Raw genomic sequence first — 13,141 nt, forward strand, 5'->3', positions numbered from 1 at the left:
AGAATGTAAGCTCCTCTCAATTTAGAAGACATATAAAAGAAGAATATATGATATTACTTATTTGATTTATATAACGTTCTCTTTATGTTTGTCAAATTAATGTGTCAAAAATATGCCAGTTGCTTCATCTGCGGTACTAACTTTTAGAAGGTTTTCTTTATATGAAGAAGACGTATATGTACGTATGTATTCAAGCACGTGTTTAGAACTTAATGAAGAAGACAGAACCAATTAAAACCATTATATATCATCCTAGCTAGCCAGTGCTAACTTTTAGAAGATTTGCTTTATATTTTTCTTAACCGAAAATGTCACATCTATCTAATTTTAGGTGGAAATCTTTCAACAAATGGACGAACAAGTGCTGAAAGCAATCTCCAAGCGTCTTAAGCCCATGAGCTTCAATGCCAAGAAGTACATTCTTGAAGAGAAAAAACCACTTAATATGATGTTCTTTGTCGTGCGAGGAGTTGTATTAATTGAAAGCGAAAGTGCTGTGGACGTGAACGGGAGAAAAACCGTTGAATTGGGAAGTTTCTACGGAGAAGAACTTGTACATTGGGTTACAACTTGGGTATCACACCAGACCCTTCCAACCAAACTACCTTTGTCACCTGATTCTGCGCTATGCCCCTACCATGGTGTTTCTGTGAAAATACTTGCTCTCAAAGCCGACGACTTGAAGAGTGTACTCTCTGATTTCACCCTCCCTACAGATTCTGATCAGCCTCGGGACTGGTTGACCATCCTAAAGAATGTAAGTTCCTCTGGATGAAGAGAACCAGACTCTCTCTCTCTCTCTCTCTCTCTCTCTCTCTCTCTCTCTCTCTATATATATATATATATATATATTAATCATAATATTTCTAATTTATAGGTGGAAAGGCTTGAGACCATGGATGAGGAAGTTTTGAAAGAAATATGTGGGTATCTTGAGCTCAGAATTTATGAAGATGCGTATATTATTCAAAAGGATAAACCAATCGAAATGATGTTCTTCATCATGAGCGGAGTTGTGTCAGTGACAGACGAGAGCTCGAAACATTACCGCAATGAAGGAGGACGTCCAAATCACAGTGGAGTTGATCTCATAGAACATTGGCTACAATCTAAATCTACCGGCGTTCCTGCCGAATTGCCCACCTCTCCTTTTAGTTTTTGGGCCATCGGTGAAGTTAAAGTTCTGGTTCTTAAGGCCGACGACTTGGCAAAGGTTCAGCCTGGTGATCAAATTCGTTAGTATTACTATTATATGCAACTAATGAATTGTCTTTGTATTATATTCCTGCTTATGTACATACGTAGTTTCCTTGTCTGAAGCTTGTTTGTTTGTAAGTTGTTTGGATTTCCAGTTAATGAACGATTGCCAAATGATGCTAGAGTTGAGATCTTGTTCTGCTTTTTGTGATTGTTGGATGCATATACGCACTGATCCTCTCCGCTTCTTGGGAAGAGTTGCTAAGTTTGCTCTGCTTTGAGAGAATAAATAATTTATACTACAAAAGGACTTTGATACATGACTATTGGGTGTTTGTTTACACGTGATTTATATTTATTATTATTTTTTAAGGTGTTAATCAATAAGCAACAAGAAAATTATAATATTATTTTTTAAGGTGTTGAGAGAATCTCTGTTTTCTTGGTCTTTCATTTGTGTTTATAATATGAAATGATGACGGTTGCTGCCAATTGCCTCTCATTGGGTTTGGGTAGCTATGTCGAGATGTTCAAAGGGCAATTAGTGAGGTATTTTCCTCTAATTACAACAAAATAATGGTCCATAAACCAATTCCATATGTAATATTTGCGCATGTGTGAAACGGAGCTAAACCAATTTCCCAGATAATGTAAAATGAAGGGTGTTCTTAAAATGAGATACTATTTGTTTTTAAAATGAGATAATACGAGGTTTATTTATTTTGTTTTTTTTTTTCCAGAGTCATTATATATGCTCCGACCTTTGATTTGTTTGGTCACTAGCACAATTAACTTGTTCGCAATCGAGTTCGCTGAGGCAACAGGTGATGTTGAAGCCCTTGCTCTCATGGCTAGCGACGTCGCGAGTGTGGTCTTTAAATTCGGAAGGCAATATATGTTTGAGGATAACCACTTCAAGAAAATTTTAGGTTATCTGCAACTAGGAGTTGTGGGAACAACTACATATCATTTAGTGCGAAAGAAGTTGAGGAGGCAACAAACAATTACCTTGTAAGTAGGATCATTGGTGAAGGAGGCTCTACAACCGTTTTCAAAGGACTGCTACCAGATAAAACAGTGGTTGCGGTGAAGAAGTCCAGAATTAGTGGTAGCATTTTTGATAATCCATATGCAGTTAATGAGGTAGGTGTTGCTTCTCAGACCAATCACATAAATTTGGTGAGGTTCTTAGGTTGTTGTTTCGAAGCACAAACACCTGCACTGGTTTTTGAGTACATTCCCAATGGCACTCTTTAATGAGCATATTCATGAAAAAGAAGGCAAAGGATGTTCACCATTTTCATTGGAGTTCCGACTGAAGATAGCGGCAGAAATTGCAGGATCAGTAGCTTACTTGCACTCCATGGAAATCATACACGGATATGTGAAGACAACAAATCGTTCCATCCATGATCATGAATTTCGTCTGTCAACTTCTGTGCAAGGGACACTCTTTGACCCTGATTTATATCATAATATTCAACCCTGAAAATCATTCCTAGGTCTGTAATTAAATACAATTATATTAAGTGAAACTGTTCATAAAACTAAAATTTAAAAAATGTGAACAAAGATTAATTCCATAAAAGTTCATCAAAAAAATTGAGATTAAGACACAATACGAGTTCATTGGAGTTGAATACAAGTTAGTTTTTATGAGTCTTGCCCCCTTTAAAAGTAAAGTTTGAGTAATAAGTTACCAAAAGAAAAAAATTGTTAGGTGGTTAATGTACATACCCTTAACAGTCCATGTGGTATTGATGCAAATTTACCTTTCTAAATCAATAGTTATGGGTTATTTGTGCTCCAAAGTTCATACTGTGCTGAGCACTCATCGCTTTAATTTTCAAATTCAAATAGGATCCTAATCAGAAGGATAATTGCACAAAGCTTTGAAACTATATGTACTGAATTTTAATGTGTTGTGGATAATTGCACCATTTCTCCTGAAAGTCACGTTTTGATCCATTTACATATTTTGAATTATCTAATGTGTTGTGGATTATGACTTTGTGTGCTAGAATCTGCTTGAAATTCACAGATATTCATTGTTGTGAATGCATTGAAATTCATGTATTAGAGATGTTTCACTTCAGAGTATGAAACAAACAAATTTTTGTTTTTGGGGGATCAAAATGAAAACAATTCTCTTTTTTTTTCCCTGCTTTGTTTTTCCTTTTTTTTTGTTTTTTTTTTTTTGTTTTTCTATTGCTTTTGCTCTTGGTAAGAGTGATAAGTTGGTGTATTCAGTTCAGATATATGCTGCTTTGCCTTGACCTGATTCAAATATTGTTATGATGATGATGATTTGCACCAATTTCCCAAATAATGTGGTCTTATGTATGATGTTGTCTTATGATATGATTTTAAAATGTCTTTGTCTTTGTCGTGTAAAGGGAGCTGATTTTTCCACTTCTTTTGCTTTTTAATACTTTTAAATTAATTTTGTTCTTTTTTGTTCTTTCTCTTTCCTATTCTACCCTTATCATACATTAATTTATTTTTACTTCACTTTTATATTATTTCTTTTTCTTTATACTTAATTTTCCAACTTGCATTCCATTTTCTTTTTCTTTATATTTTTATATTATTTCTTTTTCTTTATGCTGTTAAATAAACATGGTAATATATATATTTTTTATTTATTTAGAAAACCTATAATGCTTAATGAAGTTAATAAAAAGTTGGATTAAACATGCAAATTGCAAATGCGTTTACTAAAGGACTTCATAGTCCTATTTTCTTAAGTCACTATATTAGTATGCAACTTGGAAATCCAAGTAGGATCCAGAGTTGGGTTTGACGGGGAACGATAACAATATTAGTTAGTTTGTATTCAGTTAAGTTGTCATGTGTGTGCTCACGTGTTGTTAGTTAGTATTAGCTGTAACTTGTTAGATTGTTAAGTCTTGGTTATTGAGATATATAACACTGATGAGACTACGATCGTAGACATGATGTGAAATATCATTTTCTTGAATCTTCTTCTTTCTTAGCTTGCTCAATTCTTAAGCTTCCTCTTCTAAACTGTAAACAGAGTGTAGTCTCTAATTTCAAGTCCAAGTTGTTCACAAGGGAGACTCGTCGAATTTGTTCACAATGAATAAATTTATTCATTACTTTTTCTTGAATTTGCTGTCATTTGTAGTCAATTAATTAGCTAGCAACAGCAAATTATGCTTGAAATCTTTTGTGCTTTTGTGATTGTAGCATGTATTGGTAACAATATGCATCTGATGATCATTTGCTTGTTTGGAAGAGTTGCTAAGTTGACTATTGGTAATTAACTAAAACTTTTGCTTTGGTTTGAAAGGACGAATTTATTATAAAAAGACTCGGGGAAGTTTATTATAGAATTTGTTTTAATATGAAATTTATTATAGATTTTTCCCTTCCAACTGTCTTGTTTAAGGTCTTAGTCAATTAGCAACCTGCAAACGTTTGAATTCTTAATTAGCCTTTTGTCTTCTTTGGTGTTCCTTGGATGCCTATCAATGTTTTCCTAGTCCCACATTAATAATGGAGCTCCATAAAATGTGGTTTTTGACATAATTGCACAATATCAATATAGAAAATTCAAAATGCAGACTCATAGTATCATCAAACATACATTACAACAGTGAGAGTAATTTGGCACACTTTTATGATCTCACGTGGCACCGACTCAAACTAACCAATTAGATATCATTCAAATAGCCTCATTCTCTTAATCGTTAATTGGGTCCAATTTGATTCAACGGTTAATTTGGCCCAATTTAATCCAAACGGTTAATTTGGAACACTTGAGATATCATTCGGATAGTCTCATTCTCATATATTAATTAGCGAAGGTCTATACCAATAGCAACCTGTTTTTTGGTTGTTGGTGAACATACCAATACCAACCTTTCCCTCCTCTGTTTGTCCTATGGTTTTTTTCCTCTGTTTGTCCTCCGTTTTTTTTTTCTCTGTCAAACCAAACAATGTTGCTCCCTTTTATTGGCATTTGGACACTTCTCATTCACCTTTAGCACGTGACGTGAGTGCATGCATTGTAGCTGCTAATTGTATTCCTATATGCTAGCTGTTTTGCCTGACCCAGGGAAAGTAGCTCGACTCCTCATAAGCTTATGCTAAGTCTCTTAATTTTTCAATATACTCTAAACATTTCCCAATGGCTATGTCTACAGCTCTGAGGTTCGCATGCATTTTACTAGTATTAGACAATCTTGGCTATTCAGATTGGAAATATTCTGAACTGATTTTATGTTTTGGCGGGCTCTTGAAGAAATGAAAGATTACTTGTCCAAGGACAGGTTTGGTCTGCAATTACACAGATCCGGTGAAGGCATAAATATCATAAATTAAATCTACATATTGTGGCCTGTTCAATATTATTCAAGTTTATTATACCGGGCTTTGTAACTTTAGAATGTCCTGTGCTCTCTGTACATAAATTCCTTACTGCTGCATTTGTCACAAATTCCAGTGTAAGAACTTGCCTTGGGCAAATTATGGTCATTCCCCAACCTTACTCTGGGGAACTTGAACATGTATATATGCAAAATTATATGTTTTACAGTTTATTATCAAGTTCTTGACCAATTAATACCTATTCAACATTTGTTTCTATTGAATTTATTTAATAAAAATCCAAGTTAGCTTTTCTTCTATGCGTACGATATAACGAGTCGGGGAAGTAGGGCGTTTAGGGTTTAGTTTCAAGTTTCAACGAAAGCAAGAATGATACGTTTTACAGTTTGATTTACCTGTGGATGAAGATGAATCAGGTTGATGTATATTTTGTTTACCTGAAATGAATAGCCTTAAGTTGGCGGTACTCGATGACCTATAAAATATGTCATTTCAAAGTCATGCAATCGTGTTGAGATGTTCAAACCGCGATTAGTGAGGGATTTTCCCCTAATCACAACAAAACATGACAACTAGTACAGCAATCACTATTTTTGTTTTGGCCAAGCATCTGAAAATGTTTTTATTTTTTTTATTTTTATAACAATACATTTTTTAGTATAACAACTAGTACTGCAATCAATGAATTCAAACAACTTGCCAGGATGAAATATTATTATATTTTCAACTACTGCATGGGCTGAAGTCAATTCTATTAACTGCTGGTTATTGCATCTACTTGTATCTACCATTCTTACAACTTGACAGAAAATTTGAGATCTCAAATTTGGTTCCATAAGGTATCATTCGCAAATTCCAGAATTCTTTCAAGTTATTCAGTTTCTGCCCAAAAAAGAAAAAGAAAAAGAAAGAAGAGTTTTGAGTTGTGCATGGCGGCTACGGAAGTGAACTTTGCAAGGTTAGTTTCTCCGACTTTAACATGCACCATTTTCATTTTTTTCCTTTCTTAAACAAAAGTTCTGTCGAACAATAGGACTTGTATATATATATATATATATGCAAATTTCACATGCTTATAAAGAAAGAAGTTCTTTACTTATCAAATTTCTTCCGTCTCTCTCTTAATAAAGATTTTGTTACTTGGGAACCTTAACTGTTTTCTTCTTTTTGTCTTGCTCAGCAGTGCAGATGACCCGAATTCAGAGACGATAACGGAAAATTCAGCCCCGAAATATGTACAAAAGTGGAATTTCATGTTTATAACATCATGTGTGTTTGCCGTATCCTTTGTTCCTCTACGTTCCTATCCTTAACTACGATATGAAGTGTCTGAGGTTGGACAACGACTTGAAGATTACAGCTCTTGTCTCACGATCGGTCACAGATCTGTTTTATATAGCAAATATTGTCGTTCAAGTTTACAGATATAAGATTTGTTCAAACTTAATCAAACTATTTCTTCCCGGAAGTTGGTCGTCCAAGTTAGCTGAACTAAGGAAGATATGGCAGTCATACATCATAGTTGACATTTTAGCTATTCTTCCTCTTCCACAGGTATGGGAAGCCCTTTCATCTAGACTAGAGTTAATTATTTTTCCAATCTCACTGTTTTTGTCTGCGTGCTATTATATATAAATAATTATTCTCTCATTTGAATGTTCGCTCATTATTACTGTTTAGATGTCGCTCATTATTACTATGTGGATGTAAATGTGAATATAGACAAAGCATGAATAGGTAGTATAAAATACACGGTGTACGCACGGTAGTAATATCGCATATAGGAGAATTTATGTGTGTGTATATATATATATATATTTCAGTATAAAAGCATAAGAGATTAGGACCACCTACGATGCTACTGACCAATGAAATGTGATATTGACCCCAAAAAGTATAAAATATGAAATGTGATATTGACCCCAACAAGTATAAAATCTAAATGCAATGTTGTATTTGAAATTAGGACAGTCAATATTTTATCTCACGATATGTTGTTAATATTATTGCAATGTGTACTCCAGGTGATAATTCTCATTTTCTTTTCAAAAATGAGGGCCTCAAGATCTTTAAGGAAGCTTATGAACTTTCTTGTTATGGTGCAATATGTACCACGAGTTCTTCGCATCTACTTATCATGCAAGAAATCCAAAAAACCTTTCAAAGGACATACCGCATTATGGGTTAAAGGTTTACTCAATTTTTTCCTCTACATCCTTGCTAGTCATGTAAGTTTCAACATCATAAATCTTTTAAAGACATTTGAAATTTTCTTTTTATGAGAACTTATTAGCGTTATTTAAAATTTTCTCATAGCTAACTTGTTGAGTTCTTTAGGTACTTGGAGCTTTTTGGTACTTTTTTGCCATTCAACGAATTACAAGTTGCTGGCAACATGTATGTCAATATGAAAATGGATGTGGCCCTAGTAATTTTAATTGTCATGATCACCATACATTGAGAAATATTACGGTTCTAGATGATTTATGCCCTATAAATTCATCAAATACAACTCTCTTTGATTTTGGTATATATTTAAGTGTCCTTCAGTCGGGTATATTGTGGTCAACAAACTATCCGCTGAAGTTTTCGAACAGTTTTTGTTGGGGCTTGCGGAATTTGAGGTTTGTACATGTGAAACCCTTTTGATCTTTGCAGATTGAGCTATACTATTACAAATAATAAAAGTCCAAATTTGTATCTTATGTATAGTGATCCATTTCTTTTCGCAGTTCTCTTGCTTCAAATCTTGAGCCGAGCTCCAATACATGGGAAATCCTCTTTGTGGCTTGTATTTCTATAATCGGCTTGCTACTATTTGTATATCTCATTGGGAATTTGCAGGTTTGGCTGGCTTTTGGGATATATAAAGTTTTCTTTAAGTTTAAAGCTCCTCGTGATTTTTTCTTTTCTCATTTGAGTATGGCTGGCTTTTGGGATATATAAAAATGCAGAATTAATGAGGCTTAACCTTGTTGTTGTGAAATAGACATATGTGCTGTTAGATACTGAAAGATTAGAGTCGCACAGACGCAAGATGAAACTTGAACGGAAGATGAAAGCGAAAGGCCGAGATGTAGAATTATGGTTATCTAAACATGGCACTCCCCTGCGCAGAAAGCCGGATATCATGGAAAAGGTACGATTAGAACTTGAAGAAAACTGGGATATTGATGTGGATCAGGAAATCCTCTCTATTCTTCCCCGGGAACTTCAAGAATATATCGAAACTTGCAAGCCCTTGAGTAGGCTGAAGAACGTAGAGGTTCGTATAAACTCATCGCTTTAGTATATATAGCCTGGCCATATTTAATTTTTCACAACAATTATCCATCCTAGCTTAATTACTTATTAGATTTCTAATTGGTGGTTACTTTTATTAAACACTGCATCTAAACCTAGGTGCCACCATTTCGAAACATGGATGAACAAGTTTTGATAGAAATCTCAAAGCATCTTAAGCCCAAGAGGTATATTAATAATCAAATCATTATTAAAGAGGATCGACCACTTGAAATGATGTTTTTTGTTGTGGACGGACGTGTAATCATTAAAAAGAAAGATTGTTCCAGTAAGTTCCAACGACGTGCTGGACATCTGTATGGAGAGAAACTTCTAGTTTGGCCATCATGGACGTCCTTCCATGAGGGAACAAGGCCTATAGCAACCGAGTCTGTTCAGGCCATTGATGATGTTGAAGCCCTTGTTCTCTTGGCCAGCGACATGGTCAGTATAGGCTCTAGATTCAGGTCAGATTTCGATAAGTTGAAGATGAGTCTCAGTCAGAGTCAACAAACAGATTCGCATTGGGAGCTTTTGACTTGTGACAAGGTGACTATGCTACAACAAGTAAGTTCCTCTCTTCGGAGGAAGACATAAATCTATACAGATAGATACAGTAATAATGATGTTACTTATTCGATTTATATATTATTTTCTCTTTATATTTGTTAAAATATCTAACTCTAGGTGCCGAAGCTTCGAGAGATGGATAAACAAGTGTTGAAAGCAATGTCTGAACATCTTCAATCGAACGTCTATGGACACAACGTCAACATTGTTCAAGAGTACCGACCACTTAACATGATGTTCTTCGTCACGAGGGGAAAGGTAATAAATGATGAGACCGGTCGTGCAGGAAACTTTTTTGGAGAAGAACTTGTTGAGTGGGTACTGGATAAGTCTTTTCCTGAGATACTACCCTTGTCGACCTGTACTGCTAAAGTAGTCTCAAACGATGCTGAATTCCTCGTTCTAACGGCAGAAGTCTTGAAGAGTTTAGCCTCTGATAACTTCGTGTCACATTTCAGCAAGATTGCCTCTCCGTTAGATCTTTTTACTTTTGTTCGGTTGACTAGGCTAAAGAAAGTAAGTTGCTCCATCTCTCTATTTGGAACTTAATGAAGAACACATCACTCTAAACCCATGATCATCCTATCTTTTAGAATTCCCTCATATATTCTTTTTAATTAACAATTTATGTCTAATTCTAGGTGGAAATATTTCGAGAAATGGACAATCAAGTGTTAGAAGCAATCTCTGAGCGTCTATACACCGTGACCTACCCTTTTGCAAACACCCATATCATTCCAGAGAAAGAACAACTTAAAATGATGTTCTTCGTTGTGCGCGGAGAAGTAACCATTAAAAGCGATAGCACTATTGAAGGGCCAAAAACCTGTCAAATGGGAGGTTTCTATGGAGAAGAACTTGCATATTGGGTCACAACTTGGGTATCACATAGCTCCTTTCCTGCCAAACTACCTCTGCCAACTGGTTCTGCGCTAAGCGGGCCCCGTGGTACTGTTGAAATCCTTGCTCTCAGTGCCGACGACTTGAAGAGTGTACTCTCAAAATTCAGATCGAATTTCACCAGGGAGAGCACCCTCCTTACATATTCTCAGTCGGAGCCTTTGACTCGGGACCCATTGACTATACTTAAGAATGTAAGTTTGTCGACATGGGTGCAACAAACTATGATTTGTAGGAAAGTAGAATATCTCCTTACATATATCCACTTATTCTATTTTAATAGATTATATGATATATTACTTATTATATTTCTAATTCTCTCTCTTTGCTTCAACAAACATGGTATCCAATCCTAGGTGGAAAGACTTAAAACTATGGATGAGAAAGTGTTGAAAGAAATATGCGAGCATCTTAGGCCCAGAAAGTATGAAGATGAGGACATTATTCAACTGAATAAACCAATGGAAATGATGTTCTTCATCGTGAAGGGAGTTATTGCGGTGACAAATGAGTACTGGAAACATTACCGCAATGAAGCAGAACGTTCAAATCACAGTGGAGACAACCTTATAGAATATTGGGCGAGGTCTAAATATACCGACTTTTCTGCCGAGTTGCCCTTATCTCTTTTTAATTTTCGGGCCATCGGTGAAGTTGAAGTTTTGGTTCTTATGGCCAACGACTTGGCTAAGGTTCAGCCTCGTCGAAGTGCAACTATAATCGATTGTTCAATTATTCAAGTTTCTTAGCAATTTTGTTATGGGCTTTGTAACTCTTAGAATGTCATGTGCTCTCTGTACATGAAATCCTTCTCTGTTAAACGCACCGCATGTCTCCTTTCGGTTTAAGAACTTTGCCCCTGGCTCTTTCCTCGACTTGGCGTTACTCATTTATTTATTTATTTTTATACAAGTGATATTTAAAAAAAAAAAAAAAAAAAAAAAAGGGATTCAAATACAAGATTCAAGTGCATGAGTAACTGCTCTTATAACAATGACTTACTTGTTTGGATCAAAATCAAATCCAATCAAAACAATTGCCAATGCTCAAGCTAGCCCTATGAGGATGGATGTGACGTATGTGATTAGTTGGATCGTTAGCAACAATTTTTTGAGGGTTAAGTTAGGATTTTTGTTGTTGTTTTTAATTGATGAAATAAATTTCTGCAACTTTTTTTTTTGTTTACATAAATAGTATTAGACCTCTCCTGTTCAATTTTTTTATATTATCAACAAGAGAGAGAGAGAGAGAGAGAGAGAGAGAGAGAGAGAATTGAAATTAGAGTTATATCTTTAACATAAGAAATACTATTAAACCAAAGAGTTACTTGGACCTTTTCAATCTCTAATTTACACACCTTGCACTGGATGTATACCCAAGGATACTTGGCTTGAAATAGCAAAAACTCTTCTTCCTTTTTTAATTGAAATAGAAACAATTTATAGTCAAGTTGTTGACCAAAACGTATTCTAAACTCTTTTTTTATTTGAGGAACTAAACTTTTATATTGAATTAATTTGAAAGAAATACAAAATTAGAGTTCTATGGCGAACGCTTGTATACAAGGGGCCCAAATTTGATGGAGCACAGTGGTGAAGCCCACTAGACCACGTGATGGCTGGCCCCTTTTTTGTTTTCTTTGATTCAATGCGGGGCCCGCCACTATACAATTGTCGCACACTTGAATTGTCTCTCCCGTTAGCGAACGGTCATGGTTATTGGACTGTTGCAATCCAAGGGTACAAATTCAAAATTTTCATTTTATTTTAATAAAAAAAACGTAGTGTCTATTTCGAATCCGACAACCTTGATTGAGTCTAATGAATTTAACGGTAAAAAGAATATCCAAGGCCAAAAGGTTGATATTAGTTAATTTATATCATATTCAACCCCGAAAATCATTCCTGTTCATAATTCGTGCCTCGGTCTTTTATAATCAAATACAATTATGTTTTTATAATTTATAACTTTTTAAGTGAAAATGTTCATAAAACTAAATTTTAGAAAATGTAAACAAAGATTAATTCCATAAAAGTGCATACAAAAATTTGAGATTAAGACACAATACGAGTTTATTGGAGTTGAGTACAAGTCAGTCTTTACGAGTCTCGTCCCCTTTAAAAGTAAAATTTGAGTAATAAGTTACCAAAATAAATAAATTATTAAGGCACAATGCGCGTCCCTTCTAAATTAATATGACGTTGTGATGATGATGATGATTTGCACCATCTTCCCAAATAATGTGGTAAAATTGTATTTTAAAATTGCGAGTCGCCATCTTCATCTACATCTTCATTTGTGGTGATTTTGACATTGTCTACTGATATCATTTTAAAACGTCTATGTCTTTGTCGTTGCGTTTGTCCTTCTCCTCAGTTTGTTTGGGCTCAATGGTTAAATAATATATTGAAGAGATAAGGTGCACTCCACCTTCTAGGAAAGTTTGCGGAAAAACATACAAGTTTTCTGAATGAGGTTAATTATTATTATTTTCAGAAGATGTTCGGAATCTTTGATTTTTCGTTAACTTTAGCCACAATTATTGTTCACAGTCAGCCGCCTCTGATTCACTGCACTTGGACAAGGTTTATCAAATGTCTGCTACACTAAGTCTCTCACATTTCTATTTTATATAGCAATTATTGTTCATCTAAACTCCAGTGTTAATTATTTTTCCCAAATCTCATTGTTTTGCGTTAGTGTATGTATATAATATGTTGGAGTTTCAATTGAGAGATTCTTTCAAGTACGGTTATTTGAGGGACATTTTTGTGGAACAACTCATATTATTTTTCCATGATCATAATTATAAAATGTTTAGGTATTCATTCAAACTTCA

At 34.8% G+C, this 13,141-nt stretch overlaps 1 protein-coding gene across 1 annotated transcript; it reads left to right on the top strand.

Annotated features, from left to right (window-relative positions):
• Window positions 1-6,355: 6,355 nt before the first annotated feature.
• Window positions 6,356-11,177, top strand: LOC103332508 (cyclic nucleotide-gated ion channel 1-like). The gene is given in 11 exon segments (XM_016794291.2): window positions 6,356-6,508; window positions 6,731-6,832; window positions 6,834-7,104; window positions 7,575-7,778; window positions 7,888-8,174; window positions 8,283-8,394; window positions 8,540-8,815; window positions 8,953-9,399; window positions 9,520-9,918; window positions 10,044-10,496; window positions 10,659-11,177. Coding segments are annotated over 11 exon segments (2,973 nt in total). The 5' UTR covers window positions 6,356-6,479; the 3' UTR covers window positions 11,052-11,177.
• The last annotated feature ends 1,964 nt before the right edge of the window (window positions 11,178-13,141 follow it).

The sequence above is a fragment of the Prunus mume genome, linkage group LG5 (assembly GCF_029339155.1).
Source record: "Prunus mume cultivar Tortuosa linkage group LG5, ASM2933915v1, whole genome shotgun sequence".
Lineage (NCBI taxonomy): Eukaryota > Viridiplantae > Streptophyta > Magnoliopsida > Rosales > Rosaceae > Prunus > Prunus mume.